This window comes from Macaca fascicularis, chromosome X (genome assembly GCF_037993035.2).
Source record: "Macaca fascicularis isolate 582-1 chromosome X, T2T-MFA8v1.1".
Lineage (NCBI taxonomy): Eukaryota > Metazoa > Chordata > Mammalia > Primates > Cercopithecidae > Macaca > Macaca fascicularis.
This window is the reverse complement of record NC_088395.1, coordinates 12,631,577-12,655,448: the sequence shown is the minus strand read 5'-3', so window position 1 is coordinate 12,655,448 and position 23,872 is coordinate 12,631,577. Positions and strand designations below refer to the sequence as shown.

The 23,872-nt window shown below is 40.2% G+C and overlaps 1 protein-coding gene across 2 annotated transcripts; it reads right to left on the bottom strand.

Annotated features, from left to right (window-relative positions):
- Positions 1 to 3: 3 nt before the first annotated feature.
- Positions 4 to 23,248, bottom strand: TLR7 (toll like receptor 7). 2 transcript variants are annotated; one of them, XM_005592970.4, is made up of 3 exons: positions 23,171 to 23,248; positions 22,714 to 22,814; positions 4 to 4,969 (listed from the first exon to the last, which is right to left on the bottom strand). In XM_005592970.4, the coding sequence occupies exons 2-3, from the start codon at positions 22,714 to 22,716 to the stop codon at positions 1,823 to 1,825; spliced, it is 3,150 nt and encodes a 1,049-aa protein (XP_005593027.2). In that variant the 5' UTR covers positions 22,717 to 22,814; positions 23,171 to 23,248; the 3' UTR covers positions 4 to 1,822.
- Positions 23,249 to 23,872: the final 624 nt, after the last annotated feature.

Genomic DNA, 23,872 nt, shown 5'->3' with positions numbered 1-23,872 from the left:
CAATTTATAATGGCGAAAAGCTGATTTTTTAATGCCATTATCCTTGTTCTCACGGAAGAAGAACAGAAACTATGAAACACAATAAAGCTTACAGAAGTTGTGAAACAGTTGACTCCAGCAATTCAATTACCTCTCTATTTATTCCAGAGATTAATTTGGGAATTTGTGACCCTTACTGATTAAATGTCCTTTGGAAATAATTCATTTAGTGTGTACTCACAGGTAAAGTAAAGCCTTTGGCACTGCCACATATGAGGAAAATATGTCTTCAATCACAGGCTTGAACACATGCACGCTGTTTTCCAAATGGCACAAACACCATTGTAGATCACTTCTTCCATGAAATAAAGCAAATTGGTCAGGTTTCAATCTTTGAACTCATGAATTTATACCCAGTTGAAAGTACATGTGTCTTAAGAATGTCTTGGTTCTTTCTGTTGTTTTCTGTTGTTTTTGAATCTGATAGTTGAAGTTCAAAACTGAAGCTTTCTCAATGTGAAGGTCTATAAACTTTGGTTTCTTCTCCCATCCCCCAGCAAAAAATGAAAGGAATCCATATAATTGGCATTCAAATAATTGTCATCTCTGATAAAAGTATAGATAAATACACACTCTCGGAGTCCTCCTTTAGGGCTTACCGTCAAAACCATCTAACATTGCTGTATCAAGCGTGCAGGTATTTACAAATATATGGCATTAGTTAACAAAACAGTTTGAAAGATATTGGATGAGGAAATTTTACTTTGGATACAGTACTTTGCAGTGCAGATAAAAACATTTAAGCAGGTAAATTATCAAAGGTAGAGAATATCACTTTGTATAAAGGCAGATCATTTAAATATTTTTCCATTTGTAGGTGGACCATATCCGTTTATGGTAAGGATGTGTCTTTCTTTCTCGCTGTTTCCCTATGGAAGCCAGGAGCAGGCCCAAGGGAAAAGAGCAGGAAGCACTGAAGCAGCAACCACCTGTGTGGTGCCCACACTCGATCTGCACAGAACGGGGCCCTGGATGTCACAGAAGCAATTGGTTAAGAAGTTGACTGGGTTTTGTTTGTTTGTTTTTTGAGACAGAGTCTAGCTCTGTCGCCCAGGCTGGAGTGCAGTGGCACAATCTTGGCTCACTGCCACCTCCGCCTCCCAGGTTCAAGCAATTCTCCTGCCTCAGCCTCCCAAGTAGCTGGGATTATAGGCACCTGCCACCACGCGCAGCTAATTTTTGTATTTTTAGCAGAGACAGGGTTTCACCGTGTTGGCCAGACTGGTCTTGAACTCCTGATCTCGTGATCCACCCGCCTCGGCCTCCCAAAGTGCTGGGATTACAAGCATGAGCCACCGTGCCCAGCCAGTTGACTGGGTTTTTATTTCACTAAACTAACTCTAGTACATTTTGGTCTCATATAGACAGAGCTTGAGCTTTTTTTAAACCCTATTTCTGTATATACCAGTACTTTTTAAGGGTAGAAATGCAGTTCTTCTCAATGTCATGATTGTGTGTATATTTAATCATCACAATTACAGGAGCCTCAGAGCCCTGTGTTTTTTACTTGGCACTCCTTTCCCAACAGTATTTTATACAAGAGCTGAGGGGAGAGACTCAAGTGCAAATAGAGACACAGAGACATAGGAAAGAAGACTCAATGCATTATATAAATTCCATCTTTCCAACTCCTGTGACAGAGGTTGGTGACTCCCCCGAAATATGGGCAATCTCATTTCTTGAAGAATTTCAAAACACGCTTTTGGTGTGACATACATGAAAACAATTTAAACCACCAGGCATCTCCTTGGTAAGCTAGGCAGTCGTGTTTTGCAAAGAAGGGCTAGACCGTTTCCTTGAACACCTGACTATAGGCCACGTGATTGTCTGTGGCCAGGGCGTTCTTTAGACACTGCCAGAAGTATGGGTGAGCCTGCGGGTTTGTTGGCCACTCAAGGACAGAACTCCCACAGAGTCTTTTCCGGAGCTGGAGGAACTTGGACTTCTGAAAGGGCTTCTCAAGAAATATCAAGATAATCACATCAACTTTTTCATCCATGAGCCTCTGATGGGACAAGTAAAATGCTATCTTAAAATTTTCGGTCTTTGCATACTTGTCTGTCATCACAAACACTGTCTTTTTGCTAAGCTGTATGCTCTGGGAAAGGTTTTCCAGAACTGGCTGCCCTGGTAACCAGTCCCTTTCCTCGAGACATAAATTAAAATGTTTCTCTCTTGGGTCTTCCAGTTTGGCCACCAGCTCAGCCAAAACCCACTCTGTCACAGCTGGGTCTTTAGTGTCATACACAATGAAAGCATCATAGCAACAGTCTGGTGATATTAGACGCTGATACCCCTTTATCTTGGCCTTACAGAAATGGTAAATATACCACACATCCCAGAAATAGAGGTGACTTGCTGTCATCATCACCATGAGAAAGAGAGATACAGATATGGAAAGTGAGAACAGAATCAGGTTAGTCAGATCTAACTCACAGGTATACAGATCCAGGGAGATCACACTCTGGCCCTTGTGTGCTCCTGGCCCCACGCAAGTCACGTCTGTGGCCAGGTAAGGAATAGTCACCTCCGTATGGTTAACCCACCAGACAAACCACACAGCATCACAGGTGCACAAAAACCGATTATGATGCAAAAGCAACATCTTCAGATTGTTGAGGACATTTTCTGGGAAGCTGGTCTTTTGGATCATCTGGATTTTATTTGAGCTGAGATCCAGATATCGCAACTGGAAGGCATCTTGTAGAAAATACTTCGTCAGACTCCTGATTTGATTATTCTTAAGAATCAGATTCTTGAGGCTTCTGGAACAGTTGGATAATCTCTCAGGGACAGTCGTCAGTTGGTTGTGGCTGAGGTCCAAAGTTTCCAGGTTCTTTAGATAACGGAGTTTTTCCCAAATGAAAGATTTGAGCCCATTTTTGGCCAAAGAGAGATTCTTTAGATTTGGAGGCATACCATCAAAAACTCCAGAAGGCAAGAAACTTAGGGAATTTTTAGAGATGTCTAATTCCTCTAATTTTAGCAGATTCTTGAATAATTGTAAGTATCTGTTATCACCATCTCTCCATAAAACATCTAAGTGATTTCCTCTGAATTCCAGAGTTCTAAGAGACTCACTCTCCATGGTCCTGCTGGTGGAGGAAGAGATGTCATTGTCGTTCATCATCAGTTTCTGCAGAACCTTTAGGTTCTTGGTAAAGTTTAGCATATGAGTAATTCCTTCTGATTGAAAATAATGGCTATTACTGCTTATATCCAGAACTTCCAATTTGCGAAGCTCTTCAAATGCTGTTGAATGGAGTAAATCAAGCCGGTTGTTGGAGAAGTCCAAATATCTCAGCTCTGCTAAAGGTTGGAATTCACTGCCATTAAGAGTTTGGCTAATGAGATTTCCTGACAAATTCAGGCATTTGAGGAAAGAAAGATGCTGAAAATCAGAGGACTTGATAAAAAATATACTATTTTTACTTAGATCCAAGGTCTGCCCATACTTGTAGCAGCTTTCATTAACAGACGTGAAAGAAGCCTCTTTGTTTTTGAACCTGCAACTCCTTGCATACTTATCATATCTGAAATAATATAATTGTTCCAGGACCTGGGGTTCATAACTTTCTACAGAAGTTCTGGCATTTGAGCAGAAGCCAACTTCACTTGAATCTCCTGAAGGTGATATTTTATTCACTGAAAGATCTATGACTTTCAATCTTTTAAATTGTTTAAACATGCTGAGGTTACCAATTTTTATAAAGTTAGTACCAAGATCAAGAACTTCAAGATTTTGAAGATTATGTAATGGAGAGAGGTTAAAGCTTTTCAGCTCTTTGAAGACATATCCTCTGATCCGCAGAATTTTCAGGCTTTTCAGTGAAGAAAATGCTTGTGATAGATTCATAGATGCACGATAGACCTGAAGTTCAAAATTGAAAGACAGATCCAATTGGATGAGGTTGGGGAGAAAATGCAGAAATTTGGCATCCCCAATTTCTTTGGCCAAGAAGTTTTGGGACAGATCTAGTTCCTGGAGATTGTTGATGTTCTTAAACCATCTTGGGGGCACATGCTGAAGAGAGTTACTGTGTAGACGTAAAACTTTTAATTCTGTCAGCGCATCAAAAGCATTTACAGGGATCTGTAGGGGAGAATTATTTTTACATGGCGTACAAGGAAATGGGGCATTATAACAACGAGGGCAATTTCCACTTAGGTCAAGAATTTGTAATTGGTTGAGGTTATTAAAATCATCTTCTTGGATTTCTGCAATCATGTTGTTGTAGAGATATAGTTCTGTTAAAGTAGATGGCAAAACAGTAGGGACGGTTGTGACATTGTTATCTTTCAGGGAGAGCACTTTTAACTTTGTCAAGTTTAGGAAGGCATCTTTTTCTATTGAATATGAAACATAACAAGGATTTCGATAATAACAGTTTTGGCCCAGGTAGAGTATTTCTATGTTGGCCAGTTCTGTTAGATTCTCTTTTCTGATGGAAAAGATGTTGTTGGCCTCAAGGCTGAGAAGCTGTAAGCTGGGTGGAAGGCCCTGCGGTATCTCTAGAAGCTGGTTTCCATCCAGGTAAAGGGATTTTAAATAAGTGAGTCCACTAAAGCTTCTGGGTTTAATCTGCAGCCTCCTGGGGCACATGTTGCTTTTTGACCCCAATCGAATAGGTACACAGTTGCATCTGAAATCGATCTCTACCAGATGGACCAGTCTGTGAAAGGACGCTGGAGAGATGTCTGGTATGTGGTTAATGGTGAGGGTGAGGTTCGTAGTGTTGGTGGGAATACCTCCAGGAATTTCTGTCAAATGCTTGTCTGTGCAGTCCACGATCACATGGTTCTTTGAAACATCCAGAGTGACATCACAGGGCAGAGTTTTAGGGAACCATCTAGCCCCAAGGAGTTTGGAAATTAGGATTATGTTAAAAAGGATAAGAATTTGTCTCTTCAGTGTCCACACTGGAAACATCTGAAAGTATAAGAAAGAACAAATCATTGCTCTAAAACATACGAAGAATCAGAATTAAAATTTCCCATTTGCTGCCTCTCTTTTGCAACATTTTAAAAACAAATAATTCAGGCCTTGTTTCCAACTGTCTAAACAGTAGCCCCAACCCCATGACTGTATTTGTCAATTACTGAGATTTGCAATTATTTAGTTACATAGTTAGCTTTTAGCATCTTAGCTTTTTAGCAAAATAGCTTTCAAGATGGTAGAAGCAGCATTTTCCTATTCGTTGTTACATGGAACACTAAAATGACAGAGCCATCGATTCACTGCCAAAGTCTGAAATTTGGAAGGTGAAGAAATGTTAGAATATGGATACACCCAGGAAAAATAACACATGAAGACTTCAGTGCAATTGATGTTGACCCGCTAAACCTGCCCGGGTACACATTACTTGAGTCTTTCAAAATATTTGAGTCTCAGAATATTCTAAGATTCCCATTTTACAAAGAAGACATCACTCAGCAATATTAACTGATTGGCCCAAGGTTACCCAACTAGTAAGTGGCATTTGATTATAAAACATAGATTCATGCCATTCTGGCACTGACATTCTATAATCTGGCTCTCATCTTGGATTGTTTTTGGAAATAATCTTGCAAATTATCCCCTCCAAGGGGATTTTAGGATGAGCATTTTCCCTACACATTGAGTTTATATTACATAAATTTGGAGAGGAGACAGTAATAGAGTCAGGGCACTGACTGGGTGATGCATAATCAGAGGAACCATATAATTGATCCATTAGTATACTTACAAGAGTGAAGTGGGGCTGTTAATAATTACACCAAGACTATAGGCATAAACCAAGTCTGTCAGGCAAACTGCGACATATGGGAACCTACCCATAAAGGTGGTTCTTGTGCATCTAGGTTTAGCATGACAGACACTGGGACCCTAGGGAGAAAGGCCCTAAAAGGGAATATGGGAAGTGCAGAAGAACTTTAATAATCACCTTATTACCTTCAACTGACTCTGCCTTACAGAATACTTTAACCGTGGACTTGCTCTCAAGTTTCAGGATTTCTAGCAACGTCTACTCCAGAACACTGGTTTTAGTTTAGTACTTACACATGGAGTGGTCCAGCCTGTGTCTCTACCATAGGGATCTAGCTCAGTTAATGCTTTTATCTTCCCAAGTGACTGAATCAACCAATCATGTTGATATCTAAGAAACCAAATGCCTACTTCCACCAGATGTGGTGGCTCATGCCTCTAATACCAACGCTTTGGGAGGACAAAGCAGGTGGATCGCTTGAAGCCAGAGTTCAAGACTAGCCTGGGCAACAAAGCGTGAGACCCTCTCTCTACAGAAAAAAAAAAAATTAGCTGGGCATGGTGGCACACACCTGTAGTTCAGCTACTCAGGAGGCTGAGTAGGGAGGACCTCTTAAGCCCAAGAGTTTGAGGTTGCAGTGAGCCGTGATCACACCACTGTACCCCAGCCAGGGTGACAGAGCAAGACTCTGTCTCAAAAGAAAAACAAAAAAAAGCCTACTTCCCTTAATTCCTCTAACTGGAGGTAAATAAGCAACTTTTTTCCTCCAATGCAAGATGGCTCAGAAGGGCTTTTTCATGTCTAAAGTTTGTTGGAGTTAGATGTACAAAATTGTCTCTTCTTCTTCTCACCACCCTATCTTTTCCTCCCCATCATTAAAACCATTGAGAGTCCAGTTGACCTCCTTCATTGTTCTTAACATCCTCCTTGGTGTGTGGTTTTAGCTGACATAATATCAACTGAGATCCCTCTACCCTTGGTCTACTCCAAAGCCTCCTCTCTCACTTTCCCAGTCCACCCTATCTATCAAGCTTCCCAAACCTTAATCAATCAGTTTCTTGCTCTGAACTCCTTGAAATTGTTTCCCAGGCTCAAGTGATCCTCCCACCTCAGCCTCCCAAAGTGCTGAAATTACAGTCATGAGGCACTGCACCCGAACTTCTTATTTTATTTTACTTTTTACAGTATGAGCTGAAGCTTTTTATCATGGCATCCAAAGTCTTCCATAATTTGTCCCCTGTCTACTTGTCTGGCTTACCTGATTGAACTCCTCTACTAGCCTCACTAGTCGATACACCCAAGTTCCCTGACTTGCAAGTCCCTCTGTTTGAAGTCCTCTTCCTTACCATTTTCACCCACCAGAATTCTAATTATCCTTTAAGGCTATGTTTCTCAAAAGGAGCACTCAGATACCTCAGAATATATGGCAATATGCCAGTGGGTACAGGAAGCCCTTAAATAAATATGGTACATCTTTCTAGAGCACCAGTCTTTCTCAGAGATTTAGGAAAAATGTTCACTACTCAGGGAGGAGGGGTTGAGTCAAGATAGGGGGATGGCTATCGTCCCTCATAATAGGATTTTATAGTCCCTGATAATAATATTTGTATAGTTATAGGATCCCAGGCCCTGGACCCAACCCCTGCTATGCTTTTGTCCAAAGACATAATGGGTTCATAGATCCCACTATTAGGAGGCAATTGGTAATGCTGCCCAGAGTGATACTGTAAAGCAGAGAGGGGAGTTGTACTTCAGAGGGGGCCAACATGGATAAGTGACAATCATGAACCAGGTCCCTCTTCCCATCCCATTCTCATGTACCTAAATGAGACACTGGGAAGAAGTGCGAGGGGAGTTGAGTTGAAAACATGAAGTGATTGAGACAACAGTCCTCATACCACATTTCCCAGGATGTGCCTAGTTTGAGTGTTTTCGTGATCAGGGAAAATGGAGGCTGTAAAATGAAGGAAGTTTAGTTGTAGAAAAATAAAGTCACCTTCACCAGTGGTGTGATGATAAATGTTTAACAATCAGCTTTCCCTGATTTGTTGTCTTGATTTGTAGCATTTGTCAGTTTCTATAGTGGTAAATATTCCCTCCATGGCCAATTTCAAGTAGGGTCCAGCACACCACTGGCCTTAACACACCTGAGATAATGACTGTGAAATTTTTAGTCTCTACACACTGACATATTATAAATTAGAATGCAAATTAATCAGAAAACCTTCCCCCCCACCACCACTTATTTCTAAACTTTTTTCTCGCACCTGTCCACTTTTCTCTTTGACTATTACCACCTCCCAACTCCAATTAGTCATTAGGTCTCATCTGGACCACTATGCTAGACTCCAAATTGTTCTCTCTGCTCCCCCTTCTCCTCTACAATTCATTCATCAAACAGCATCAGAGTGTTCTTTATAAACCTGAATCAGATCTACTACAATGTCTTCCTATTACACTTTAAATGAAATCCAAAGTCTTTACCACTGCTTATATCAAGGGTGTTCTGACTTCAGCCTACCTCTCTGACCTTGAGTCATCCTTCCCCTCCTTTACCACATATCAGCCATCTGGTCTGTTTTCTGTTCTGCATTCAAGCCAGCCTTGTAACCACCACAGTCTTGGCACTTGCTGTTTCCTCTTCCTGAAATCATCTTTCTCCTCCTTTTCCCACAGCCCGGTCATTACCACCCCTTAGTTGCCTATTCAAGTGACACATCCTCAGAGAGGCTTTCCCTGACCAACTTATCTAAATACCTTCCCATGTAAGAATAGTGATAATAATAGTAATAGTAGTTAACTTAGGTAGCACTTACCATATGCCAGGCATCATTTTAAGTGTTTTCCATATATTAATTCATTTAATCCTCACAGTAATGGATACCACAGGTCTTCAATCCCTTATCCAAAAACTTTGGTGCTACATGTGTTTTGGAATTCAGAATTTTTCAAATTTTAGAAGGTAATATGCTACATGTACCCTAGATTATGTAATACCTATTGAGTCCTGGGGCAGCATTCCATAATAAAACACACAAAATTTCCACAGTGACACATAAGATTGTCCACTCTAAGTGGAATTATTTAAAAAAAAAACTCAGTTATTTATTCTTTGTTAAAAAGAATAAAGAAAAAATTCAGTTCAGGTCAAGATCTACCCTCAAATGCATTCAGATCATATTATGTTTGCAATCAACTGAGTTAGGACAAAGCTTTTGGTTTAGAGTTTTGGAATTATAGACTATTATCACTATTATTATTATTATTATTATTAGAGACTGAGTTTCACTCTTATTGCCCAGGCTGGAGTGCAATGGCATGATCATGGTTCATTGCAACCTCCACCTCCCGAGTTCAAGCGATTCTCCTGTCTCAGCCTCCCAAGTAGCTGGGATTGCAGGTACGTGCCACCACGTCTGGCTAATTTTTGTATTTTTAGTAGAGACGGGGTTTCACCATGTTGGTTAGGCTGGTCTGGAACACCTGACCTCAAGTGAACCACCCACCTCGGCCTCCCAAAGTGCTGGGATTACAGGCATGAGCCACCGCACCTAGCCTAGACCTCTATTATTATCTCCATTTTACAGATGAGTCAACTGAGGCACAGAGAGGTATATGCACTCTGTAATTGACTACCCTGTTTGATTTCAGTCATAGCCCTTACCGCAGTCAGAAATTATCTTGATGATTTATGTTGCTTATTCGTATGATGTATATTCTGTACAAGAATGTAAGCTGCAAGAGGGTAGAGCCTTTTGTGGTCTCATGTAAAACAATGCCTGGCACTTAATTAGGACTTTGTTATATTTGTTAGATACATGAATGAAAGAATGAATGCCTGCATAAATGAATCGTGAAGTAAAGAAAAATGAAAAAAAAATTCTCCTTGGAGTAGTTTCCTTCAGTCTATACCCCCAGACCAAGCACAGGTCAGATTTCTGTCTCTTCTATCTGCCCAGGGATTTCTTGGGGGAAAAGGTTTAAGAAGCTCTGTTTTTATAATGTCTCATTCAAAAACACTTTCTTCAAAAAACCTTCTGGGATCAAACCAGACAGAAGTAATCACTCCCTCCTCTCACCCCTACTGCACTTATCACATGTGAGGTTGTGAAAAGCACTCTGGATGGAGGGTTGGAAGAACTGGGTTCTAGTCCTCTCTTGGTAGTTCATTACCCATATGCCCCTCTGAGGCAGGTTCTGTGCCCAGTAGAAGATTCCCTGCAAAAGAATGATGGACACAGAAACAACAATATGGGACACACTAAGGACCTAGCCAGTGGATCTGGACCAGACAGTGCCCCAACAATTCCTTAGCTAGTAATTGTTCCAACTATCTTGTGAAAAAAGTTTATAATACATGTTAGAATTCTACTGACTCATATTCATTCTTTCATTTGACAGATACATATTGGATACCTACTAGGAACAGGAGATGCAAAGTCTCTGCCCTTAAGGAGCTCAAAATCCTGTGGAAGGGAGAAAAAAAAATACACGTCTAAAATACAATGCAGAAAGACCATTAGTTCCTTCCAGACAAGATGCTGCCACTTGTATATGTGTAGCTGAACTGTATGTTGTTCTTATTCCAGGTGATAGTTATTGATATTTTTTGGTCCTTAATTTTGGTTTTGAGCCTGAATTTTGATACTCTCAATTCTTTTTTCTCTCCATAGAGTCCAAAGATTGCTACACATATCTCAACATGTTTTCTGCCTTTCTCTCATCTCATAATGACAGAACCTCCATTTGTAGTTGGGCATATATCACTCTGAAAAATAATTATATCTCCCAGACACACTTGCAGGTAAGTGTGGCTATATGACTAAGTGACACCCAATGAAATTTGGGTGGAAGTGAGGTGTACAATTTCTGGGACATGTCCTTAAATGGTGGGGCTGTTCCCCTTTCTCCTGTCTACTTCGACCTGGCTTCTTGTAATATGGATGTTGTAGCCAGCCATCTTGGGCAATGCACATGAGAAAAATGAGCTAGGGATGGTACAGCAACCAGGTAGATGACCCAGAGCATCCAGATCCTTCCTTATATGACCTCAGAGAGCAGAGCAGAAATAATGGCTTGGAACTGCTGACTGCCAAGAGTTTATGAGAAATAAAAATATTGTTATGCTAAGCCAATGTCAATTGGATTTTCTATTGCACAAATGCAAACCTAATTTTAACCAGTATAGAATTTGGAAATAAGTTACTGTCCATGAGTGAACCTAAAATATGGGATGCGGATGTCATCAGGCTATTAGCAAGACTCAGATATCAGAGGCTGGAAAGCTGGGTGGCCCATGTTATGCCATCGCAAGGTATCTGATAAAACTGTCACCTATGCTATCTTGGAGGGCAGAACACATGCCAACTGTGACTTTACTCTTAGGGGAAATGATTTGGCAATATTCATAATGATGATGTGTGTTGGTGGCTTCTTACTGTTTTTAGCAGTCTTACAAAAGAAATGAAATAGGACTGAAGTTAGCCAGTCCGCAAGCACGGCTAGAAGGAAATACAGTTTTGCCCTGGCTGCAACTCTACACTTTAAGTTGAGTAAGATATCCTGAATTTTAAGGCTTTGCAGGGTGGAAAAAGCCAACTTCTACTGTAGTTTACCCCAAAATAAAGCAGATTTAATGGATACAGACAAAGTAGCAACTTAGATGAATTAAGTGTGTGCCCATGGGCATTTTCTAAGCACTTCCCATTAAGCATTTTCTAGTAGACAGTGAAAGCCAGTCCAGGGCAAAAAATTTGATTGAAGAGTGTGGCCTTCCCCTTGACTCATGCAGCCTCAGGGTAGTTGATTCAATTGAGAGAGGGGAGCACTGACAAAGCATAGAGTCTTTAGACTTCAGACTGTCTAGAACTACTCTAATGTCATAGTCACATGTGGATCCTTAAATTTAAATTAATTAAAATTCAATCTCTTAGTCACATAACTATATTTCAAAGGCTCAAAAAGCCACATTAGGCTAGTGGCTGCTGTATTCAAGGGTACAGATAGAGAACATTTTCATCATTGCAAGAAGTTTTATTAGATAGCATTGGTCCAGACCAATAAGTCAGCAAACTTATTCTGTAAAGGGCCAGATGGTAAATATTTTAGGCAAAATTGAGGATATTATAGAGGTACTTAAATAACCATTTAGAATGTAACTAATTAGAATAGTAAAACCTGTTCTTAGCTCACAGGTCATTAAACAACAACAACAACAACAGGTAGTGGAACAGATTTAGCCCATGGGTCATACTTGGCAGACCCCTGGTCTAGACCAAACCTTAGGCTGTGATAAACTTGTGCATGGAATTAATTCTAAGCAAATTCATTCCAAGTCTATATTATTTAATGCTTATCCCAATTCTAAGAGATATGCTCATTTACAATGAGGAAAGTGAAATGAATGCTGAGGTGAGACCTAGGTGATTGAGACAGAGCTGGCACTCTTAGCCACTCTGCTATTCTACTTCTCGAGATGTCAACTCAGTCATTGTCCCTATAGATGGAGAACACTTTGAGGTCCAGAAGCCTTGTTTGTCTTTACATATACTCCATCATTAGGATGCCCGCCACATAGTGAGTGCAAGCTAAATATTTGCTGAGTAAACCAAGGCTTTGAACTTTCTTAAAATCCCATAGAAGACTCACATTATACTAGTATAAATAGTAAGGCTTTTTCCCTGAAGATCAGATTTTCACTAGGTGACAAGGAGAGACCAGGAGGGTTTGGGGCCTCTGAAGGAAGGATTGAAGTGGGGAGCATCCCACAGAAGAAACGAGGATGGTATCATTGGAAGGGCACGGAAAGTGGAGCTGCAGATGGACTCTTTCATAATCCTTTTTCTCAGACGCTCTGTCCCTTTGAACCTGAAACCCCAGTGAAAGCACAGAGCTCATTTGTCTCTCGTAGGAAGAGACACAGTCAGGATGGGGCTGCCCTTGTCCTATGCTCAATAGTTGAGCCCAAGCTCACTGACCCTTGGAATGCTTTATGCCAAACAAAACATCTTTTGGCTCTCCACACCGGCTGCACAGGAAATCTGGAACTCGGAGATACCAGCAAGTTTGCATTCCAAGATCCATGCCAGAAGGAAGATTAACTGCAATGAGAAAGTTGGGCTCTGATCAAGCAGGTGAGGGAAAAAAATGAACTCACTATTTATTAGAGTAGTAAAACCCATTCTTAGCTCACAGGTTGAAAAAAAAAAACAGGTGATGGGACAGATTTAGCCCACAGGTCATAGCTGGCAAACCTCTGGTCTAGACCAACCCTTAGGCTGTGTTAAACTTGTGAACGGAGTTAATTCTAAACAAATGAACAAAGCATTTCTAGATTTATTTAAAGAGAAAGTATACCTAAAAGATCATCTAGAGAAGATGACTTAAAAGTGTGAAATATTCCTTTATTCCAATGGAAATTTCCTTCAGTGTAGAAATTTCTCCTTTCAAGCCATTGGAAAGGACCTGCTTCAGACTTAAGCTGGAACCTTAGCTTCAACTATCGTTATTTTGAGATTTAAGGGTTCAGCAACAAGCCAAGTCTGTTTTTCCATCTGATACAAGTAATCTATCTTATTTTATTTTGCTTTGGGGTTTTTTTTTTCTTTGTAATGATTGCCTAAAGACACACATCTTTTAGTAATTTGATTTGTAAAATAGCATAGTGTACCATGATATAGGCCTGACTTTGGTAATGAATCATAGCTAATTACACATGCAAATACACTGGGTAAATTTGGATGCTCAATTAGCAAACTAATTATTATAAAAATGGGAATGGGTGATTTTATACACACAGGTGTTTCTATTTTCTCAATATATCATCTCTTTAGTTAAAATGGAAAATATAGAATTTATATTGAACAGCCATCAGACCATGATTTGTGTGTTTTTTAAAATAATGGCTGCCTTTTATTACTTATGGTGTGCCAGGTTCTAAGGCAGACTTGTTTATATTACATCATTGATCCCTCATACTGAAGTTGAAAGGCCATACAAATATTCTCATTTTATTGATGTGGAAGCAGAGATCAGACAGGCAATTTCAAACCAAGATTCAGACTCATTGTTGACCAATTCTATTCAAGTTGCCTCACACAGTTACAGCAAATGCACTTGGTATAATGTGTGTCTGCATTTTGATTAATTTCCTTTTCAGTTCAAGGATTCTTGGTACTCTAATGCTTCTATTTTGTGCCACTTAGGGGTTTTGGGAGATAGATAAATTGGTTTGTTTTTATAAGAAAAATTTGCAAGTATTAAAAAATGGTGGCTGGGCACACTGGCTCACACGTGAAATCCCAGCACTTTGGGAGGCCAAGGCAGGAGGATCACCTGAGGTCAGGAGTTTGAGACCAGCATGGCCAACATTGTGAAACCCCATTTCTACTAAAAATACAAAATTAGCCGGGCATGGTGGCGTGCACCTGTAATCCCAGCTACCCGGGAGGCTGACGCAGGAGAATTGCTTGAACTCGGGAGGCAGAGGTTGCAGTGAGCTGAGATCACACCACTGCACTCCAGCCTGGGTGACAGAGCAAGACTCTGTCTCCCCCGCCCAAAAAAGGCGTATTTATGTTTTGAGTGGGACCAACTTGAGGGAGAAAAAAGAAAGATATTTTTAAGATTTTTCTTAATGAATTGCATCCAATGTCCATTGTATTAGTTTGTTCTCATGCTACTAATAAAGACATATCCGAGTTTGGGTAATTTATAAAGAAAAAGAGATGTAATGGACTCACAGTTCCACATGACTGAGGAGGCCTCACAATCATGGTGGAAGGTAAAGGAGGAGCAAAGGTACGTCTTACATGGCGTCAGGCAAGAGAGCGTGGGCAGGGGAACTGCCCTTTATTAAACCATCAGATCTCATGAGATTTATCCACTATCATGAGAACAGCATGGGAAAAACCTGCCCCCATGATTCAATTACCTCCCACCAGGTCCCTCCCATGACATGTGGGGATTATGGGAGCTACAATTCAAGGTGAGATTTGGGTGGGGACACAGCCAAACCATATTATCCAGCAATGTTACGTTAGGGCAGTTTGTAAATTTAGAAATTTAAAGGCACATTGAGCTTTACCTCCATAATGAATTATATGCTCACACAGTCATTCAACAAACATTATTGAGAATCTACTCTGTGCAAGGTACTGTGCTAGATAAAGTAGGGAAATCATGATGAGTCAAACACCATTGCTGCTCAATTAGGAACCAAATACATCTGCTGCTCTATCATCAGAAGTTGTGTGTATCTCTTGAGCACAGAACTCTCTCTCTGCTGTCAGGGAAATCTATGGTGAGAAAAAACAATATATTGTGGGGCAAGGGATAAATCAAGCCTAAAGGTGACACTGCTTTCCCACTCTTCAAACAAAAGTTTGAATAAACAACTCTTCAAGGTGGCAAAACCTATCCACCTGGATGCACTATTTTGATGGCAAGACTGAAGACCATATTCAAGATTGAATTTTACTGATTTTAGATCTGTATTAGATTCCTACCATAATGTTTACAGTTGTAGAGATCTGATTACTAACAGGAAAAAAATTTATCAAGCTGTTTTTAACTTCACGCTTTCCAAATAGCATTTTTATCTTCAAAACTTTGTAAACTTGCAAGAGATGTCTGGTTGCAATCAGAGGAGTGAGAAGGACATGTGTATAACTGGGAACTATTAGATAGCAAAAATGAGGAAGTGAAGGTAAGCGGTTTGTGTCTTGCGACAAGTTAGAAGACTGGGATTAGTCTGATTTCTCCTCGTGTTTATTTATTTTCGGGGTTAGTACCATATGAACTGAAAGTCAGATTTGTTTTCAGTCTCTCTGTCTGCTACAGGGCTACCAACTGAATTATCCTGAACCTTGACTTTCTCATCTACAAACACTGGAATTTAGCTAACTGACCTTAATGGTCCTTTTCTATTGTGCTTATTCTATGGCTCTAATGGTTGGTGTAGAGCCCCCTGAAACTTATCTGCCAGGGTCTGTCCTCAGCTGGGAGTCTTCATAACCCCCGGAACCTCAGGCTGCTACTGTTTCAAAATGGTCCATGCAAAACTTCAAACCACCATAAACCTTCTAAGAATTCCACAGAGGGAGGAAAAAAACAACTAGTACATGTTTTGTTTTTCTTTAAAGTAAGCATTATATGTCTTATTTATTTATTTATTTATTTATTTATTTAGGACAGAGTCTCACTCTGTTGCCCAGACTGGAGTACACTGGCCGGATCTTGGATCACTGCAATCTCTGCCTACCTGGTTCAAGTGATTCTCCTGCCTCAGCCTTCTGAATATCTGGGATTACAGACACCTGCCACCACTCCCAGCTAATTTTTGTATTTTTAGCAGAGACAGGGTTTCACCATGTTGGCCAGGCTGGTCTCGAACTCCTGACTTCAGGTGGTCTGCTTGCCTCGGCCTCCCAAAGTGCTGGGATTACAGGCAAGAGCCACTATGCCTGGCCTTATATGTCTTTATATAAAACTATTGTATTAGTTTGATTCAGCTCTCTGAAATAGTAAGAATGGGAAGAATTACATGACAATCCATTGATTTGAGAGAATGGTTAAAAATGGGAAGTTACCAATAGTAAAATATCAAATGTCCCTTAAAAAGAATGTGGTAGAGCTGTGGGTATTGACATAAAAAGCTATACATGATCTACTATTAAGTTACAAAAACTAAAGGGGATTTTAAAAGCAGCATTGAAATAACATATAGCATATAATGCCTTTATTATAAATATATATGCATATATTTGTATTTGGAGAGAAAAGTAGGAAAGAATACACAAGAAACCTTTAACAGCAATTTCTTCTGGGCAGTGGTATGAAGGGACCTTCCCTGGGGACACAGGGACTTCTATTTTTATGTTATACCCTTCTCTACTCTTTGACTTTTTAACATAAAGAATATATTTTTTAATTAAAACTTTTAAAATCAAATTACAGAGGAAATAAAACCTCATCATAACAATGTAGAAGGAAATTGTGAAAAAGGAAAAATTCAACAAGTACTTATTGATGTCTGCAACATGCCAGGTACTCTTCTAGGTGTTTGGGACATCAGCAGACAAAATAGAAAAGATTTCCACTCATCTGTAGCTTATGTTCTCTAAATAATAAGCACAACAATATATAACTGTCAGAAGTGATATTGCATATCAAGTGATAAGTGTTACTGAAAAAGAAAACAGGGCAGAGTGAAAAGGATCAGGAATGTGGAGTAGGAATGTGATGATAAATAGGGCGGCTTGGATAGGCATCATTAAGAAGTTGATATCTAAACAAAGACCTCAAGGAAAGGAGAAAGTCATCCATATAGACATCTAGGGGAAATGCATTCCAGACAGATGAATTAGCCTAGAGCAAAGGCCCCAAGGTGAAAACATGCTGGAATATTCACAAAAATGGCAACGAGGCCAATATTGCTGAAGCTGGGGGAGTAGGAGAACAATAGGAGATGAAGTCAGAGAGGGAGTGTCCCCAAGCATGTTGGGCTTTCTCTACCATTCCATGGAAGATGGTCTCTGCTCTGGGTAGAATGCAGATGCATTGCAAATTTTTGAGCTGATAGTCAGTTGGTCTGACTTACATTTGAGAAGGATGCTGCTGGCTGCTGTGTTGAGAATAGACAGTGAGGGGCAAGGGTGAAAGCAGGGAGACTAGTCGAGAGGCTATTACAGTCATTCAAGCAGAAGTCCCAGGTGGCAGTGCTGGAGGGGCAAGAACCGGCCGAACACCAGATATGTTTTGAAGGAGTAGCTAAATAAAATATGACTTCAAAGTTCTTGGAAGAATGTAAAGAGAGGGATTAGAGACAGCAAACATTTCTAGGAGGTTTCCTGTCAAGAGGACCAAAGACATGGTGGGTAGTTCACAGGCAATACAGATTTCACCTTGCGCGTACTGGCACACACACACTCTCTCTCTCTCTCTCTCTGTTTCTCCCTCTCTCCCTTCCTCTCCCCCACTTGCTTTGGAGTCCTGAGTCATCACCCTTGTAAGACGCCTGGCTATACAACAACCACCATATCAGGGAGACCACATGGAGACAGAGACACCTGAGGAGCTGCAGCTGCTCCGGCACCTAGCTGTTGCGTCTCCCAGCCCAGGCATCAGATCTGGAGAGTGAGTCTTCAGGTGACTCCAGTCGCAGTCACCGCCTGACTGCCACCTCAAGAGAGACCCTGTGGGAGAGCTGCCTAGTGAGTCCAGTCAACTCCTGGACCCATGACAGAAAGCAGTATATGATTGTTGTTGTTTGAAACCATTGCATTTTGAGGTGATCTCTTATGCAGTGATAGGTAACTGGAGCAGGAGTCAGGCAGGACATATGGGAGCAGATGGTCTAGGTAGGTACATAAGGGGGAGAAAGAGTAGAAAATAGAGAGTCCCCCAAGAGGGTTGGAGAGTTTTCTGGATGGAGAAGTAGAGTATGATTGCAATAAGGAATTCCCCCACCCACCACACCCCAGCAAAAGAAACCCTCACCTTTCTGTATGAATCGGCATACATGCCCCTAACAGTCTATTATATATTCTTTGCATAGCTGTTATCTGGCTACGATGGATTATTTTCAGCAGAATTCTTGGCAAAAGGAAATTTATCTTCATATGAGACTATTTGAGGCCTGGGGAACACTTGCATTTTTATAGTAAGTTAAGAAGGATTTGCTGCTCTCCTGACTTCACTCTTTTACCCAACTAACCAACCAGTCAGAAAGGTCCCTGGGCACCCCCTGGGCTACAACATGCCAGCCCTGAGAGGACCACAGCCCCATACACTCAGCTGTTCCTCCAAGCAACTTTCAAGATCACAGGGCAGGAAAAAGCCAAGTTGCCTGAGTTTAAAAGGAAATGTTGGGATCTGCATTTCTAAGAGAAAGAGTTGCTTGAGCCAAAATGTGTGAGCGAGGGGCTTTCTGTGATGGCTGGGAGCCTGCAGCCGGGGTCTGGGAGAAACCAGAGGGGATGGCTGCCTGGCTGAAGAAAACTGAGAAAGGGCATGGAAGAAGTAAGCAGTGGGGGGGCGATTGCTGGAAACCCTTGCCCTCAAATTCATTGACTTTTTGCCATGTTTATATCACACTGAACTGTTTGGTAACTAGAGATGTGTTGTGTTTGTCTCCCTAGAGAATAACCAAGCACTGTGAATAAGAGAAGCTGCTGAAACGCTATTCATTTTATAGACAGAGCCTCTGCTAGGAATTTCCCAAATAGATTTATTAACAAATATCCCCTATTTGTGAATTTTGAAATATTGTTAATTTTAGTTTAATCTCTGTAAAGTACAAATGCCATGAATATCAGTTTCATTATGTCACCAAAACATTTAAGTACTAAGATGTAAACCACTTGCTTTTTTAAGAAAAAGGAGAGAATTATCATTTGCTTCCTATCATTTTAGCCCAACAGACTTAGTTTTCAAATTAAAAGAATAAAAGGATATAAAGTTGTCTTACATAAATTAGGAACTCAACAGCTATTATGCATCACAACAGTCACCAAAGACCATAGGACCCTCCAACTTATTTGACCTTATACCTTATCCTCTTGTTTTCTGTAAGCCACAGACTGACATACTTTTTCTGTAAAGGGCCAGTTAGCAAATGGTTTAAGCTTTGCAGGCCATCGGGGTCTCTGTCACACTACTCAACTCCTTGAATAGTTTCCCATCGTAGTGCAAAAGCACTTATCAACAATACGTAAACAAATATTCAAACAATAAAGCTATTTGTAAACACTGAAACTTGAATTGAATATAACTTTTACATGTCACAAAATAGTAACTTTGCTTTGATATTTTTCAGTCTTTTAAAAACAATTTAAAAAACAAAACAATCTTAGCTCATGAGCTGTACAGCAGGTAGGATATAGCCCATGGGCTATAGTTTGCCAACCCCAGCCCTAAACTTTGGTGAGTTTCGGGGATATACATTATTTATTCTTGGAGTGCAAAGGTACTGGCTGGTTAATCTGTAATTATGATTTTTAATTTTAGTACAGCATTCCAAATTTTTAAATAATCAGATTGTATTAATTTAATAAATAGATTACTTAATAACTGTTTTTTTAGCCATAAAGAAATTTCCTATAGGTTAAGAGCAGAATAATGTTTTTACTTTTAAATTTGCTGAACTACTATTGACATTTTGGGAGATGTTCCCTTCTGATAGTAATTTCCCATCCCTGCATCTATTTCATATGGTGAGAAGCATTGTAGTAATACCCAAGGCTTTGTCAATACAAAACTTTGGTTTTAAATCCTTGTTCTGTCATGTAAGAGCTCTCTGACTTTCATAAATCACTTGGCCTCATGAACCTCTGATTTGCTAACTGTAAAATGGTTATAAAGTAGGGATGTTGAGTGAAATTAGAATATGCAACACATGTGTTTATGTAAACCATCATCACAGATTATCCAACATTTAGTAAGCATCTAGTATTTGTCTAGCAGGTAAGTAAAAACATCAGGAATACATGGCACTTATCAATTTGTAGTTTGCTTTTTTCATTTAACATTATACCATGAGTGCTTTCTTAGGTCATCCAGTATTATTTTAAAAAACATGATTTGATGATTACATAATATTCCATTTAATGAGTGTACTACAATTAATTCACCCCTTCCCAACATGGGACATGAGATTTTTTTTTTTTTTTTTTTTTTGCCTGGTTGCACAGACTATCTTCGTAAATAGTTTCCCATGTACCTGATCACTTCTTTTTTTCTTTTTAATTATTTTATTGTTTGTTTGTTTTAAGTTCTGGGGTACATGTGCAGGATGTGCTGGTTTGTTACATAGGTAAACGTGTGTCATGGTGGTTTGCTGCACAGATCAACCCATCACCTAGGTATTAAGCCCAGCATGCATTAGCTTTTTTCCCTAATGCTCTCTCCTGCCCCACCCTCCCCCAACAGGCCTCAGTGAGTGTTACTCCCCTCCCTGTGTCCATGTATTCTCATTGTTTGGCTACCACTTATAAGTGAGAACATGCAATGTTTGGTTTTCTGTTTCTGTGTTAGTTTGCTGAGGATAATGGTTTCCAGCTTCATCAATGTCCCTGCAAAGGACAGGATCTCATTCCTTTTTATGGCTGCATAGTATTCCATGGTATATGTGTACCACATTTTCTTTATCCAGTCTCATGGTCGCTTCTTTAAGAAGAGTTCCTAAAAGTGTACTCTTTAGATCAAAGGATCTGACATATGACTCAATACAGTTGAATATTTTTCCTGTGCTTTTTTGCCTTTTGAATTTCTTATATTGAAAATTATTTTCATGTCTTTTCTTAGAAGAGATATACTATTTCCCCTTTGTACTTGAGTAGGAAGCCATCATATCCAGCCTCACCTTTATTGTGTGTGTGCTGGGCTTGGTCTAGGAAGAACAGAAGAGTCTTCAGCACAGCTTTCAGAGCCACCCAAGCTCCTTAACCTCTCAAAGCCCCAGTTTCTTTATTTCTACCTCATAGGGCTACTTTGAGACCAAAATAGAATCATGTGTATCTAGCCCTCAGCATGATACTTGAGTGATCAAGAAATGTGGGCTCTCTGTATTACTATCATTCCCATTATGCCACCCCTCAAGGGGCAAAGACAGATGTGGGCATAGGTTTACATTAAAATAGACATCTGGGTTTCTAGGAAATGAAACCATAAGCAGTTGTTTCCTTTGTAACAGTAGCCCCATGGTTAATGCTTCATTAGAACTTTGACACAAAATGAGCCTAGGAGCCAACATTCAGATCTACAATGTGTCTGATTTAAGTGACAAAATAATTTCAGAAAAAGGCCATTGACATCTTTTTCCGAGTAAGTTTTGGCATACCTAATAACTCACACTTGCATCATACCACTTGCAAATGACTTGAAAAATAGTCTATTATTTGAGCCTCACAGTGGCCCTGGAAGGCAACTGGGGAGGGATTCTAATGCCTATTTTGTAGTCAGAGAAATTGAGTTTCAGAGGACTTTGATGACAGGCACAAGACCCCTCAACTAGTGACTGGAAGAGCCAGCGCTGACAGACTCTCCTTAGTTCAACTTAATCAGGCTCCACTACACCCCTAAGCTTCAGCCTTTGGGCTTCATGTCCATCTTTGCATTGCCCAGTTTAAGCAGAAATCCTGCTAAGTCATTTTATTGATAATCCACTCCTCTTGGTATGTGATCACCCTCAATATCTGATCAAATTCCTCATCCCCCACCATCCCCAGGTGAGGTCTGATCACCCTGGCCTGTCTTCAGCAAGAATCCTGTCAGGTCGGTTTAGCCAGAATCCCTTTTACCCTTGATGTTTCCTCTTAGTAATTTTCCATCCACTGACCCACACTCTACTCCTTGGCCAGAAATCTTTACTGGTCTTTGGCTGTATTCAGAATTGAGCCCCTTTCTATACTGAGGTCTCTTTCCACCGATTGCAATAGTCCTGAGAGTATCTTTATCTACTGTCCAAATTTAGTTTTCTTTGACAGCACTCAAGCCCGGGGATTTCCCGTATTTTATTGCTATGAGCCTGCCTACACACATTCATCCACACAGTCATTCAGACAACACCATATGCTGGAAAAAGCACAAAGTAACTTCAGTAATTCAGTGATTTGTTATGGCTTTAAAGCCAAAAATGTAAGCTGAAGAAATGAGATCCATAGAAACCATGCCCCCAATTCAAACATCTGCTGCTCCTCCCCACAGCACATATTTAATTCTTGTAGGAAGTTGGACAGAGCAAGCATTGATTAATCTGAAATTGTGAAATGCCCCCTTCATTAATGCCAATTATGAAATATCAGGAAGCACTTTCCCCCAGCAAATAACCTAAGTACAGATTCTTCAACATTGCTCTTGCCAGCTGGTTTCAGTTGTTTCCACAAAGATTACAGATAACACTTTTTAAGGTTCTCTGAGCTGTTCTTACCATTTTTAGTCTTCTTCCAGAATGGAATGTAGAGGTCTGGTTGAAGAGAGCAGAGCATGAGAGGTGCCAAGATCAGCTTGAGATGGACCCAATAGCATCAACTAAGAGAAAGAGAAGATATCAAACTTTACATTTCAAAGACAGCAAAATACTGTAGCTTAAAGACATGCTGCGATCATTGCTTTAAAATGCACTTGAAACATCTATTTACAGTATTTACTTCCTCGAAGTTAGGTAGACTGGAGACATATTCCAGAAAACCATTTCTAACGTTACTGAAAGTCTAACTTTATCTTTGAAGAATTGACATTTTAGACTACCACATTTTTTATTTATATTCTAAAAAAAATTTTGTGCATATGATTTCAGTTCCCTCTCCTCTCCTCCCCACTTCCTTATAACAGCACATACATCTACCTACTTAAATTATCTATATGTGTTCCAATGTTTAAAATACCTTTCTTGATGGTATGGAGTGATCCTAATCTCGAGTCTTCTGAGATGAAGTGATGGGTGGCAGGAAGTGTAGAGTCACAAAGACTCCAGGCAGCCAGCCCTGGAGTTTCCAACTACAAAGATCAGGTCGGGGGGCGGGGAGAGGAGAGATTATTTAAGCCACCCCAGATATGGGCTTTGCAAAAGCACCGGGTTCCTCTTATTTCTACCACCACTACTGGGGCAATGTCTTGTCTAAATCCAAACAACCCTATAGACCAAACTTCTTTCATTTTTATAGCAGGGTTTCTCGCCCTCAGCACTATTTACATTTTTGACCAGATAATTCTCTGTTGCACCGTAGGATGTTTGGTAGCATCCTTGCTCTATACCCACTAGATGCCAATAGCACTGCCCCCTTCCAGTTGTGAGAATCACAGATGTCTCTAGACATTGCAAACTATCCCCTAAGGGGCAAAAACACCTCAGATTGAGAACCACTGTTCTATAGATATATTGCAGACATATCTAAATTTACCTTATCCTGTCTTAGACCCAGCTGGAGAGGATGCTGGTTTTTAAGCACTGGCAAAGCTACCAGTTGGTTCATTCATTTTCCTTTAAAAAAGTTCAGCTGCATTCGCTTCTCACAGTGTGGGCCCCAAGAGAATTGTTCCCTTCTTAACTGATTATTGGACATTTTGTAGGTAGAGCCAAAATACGG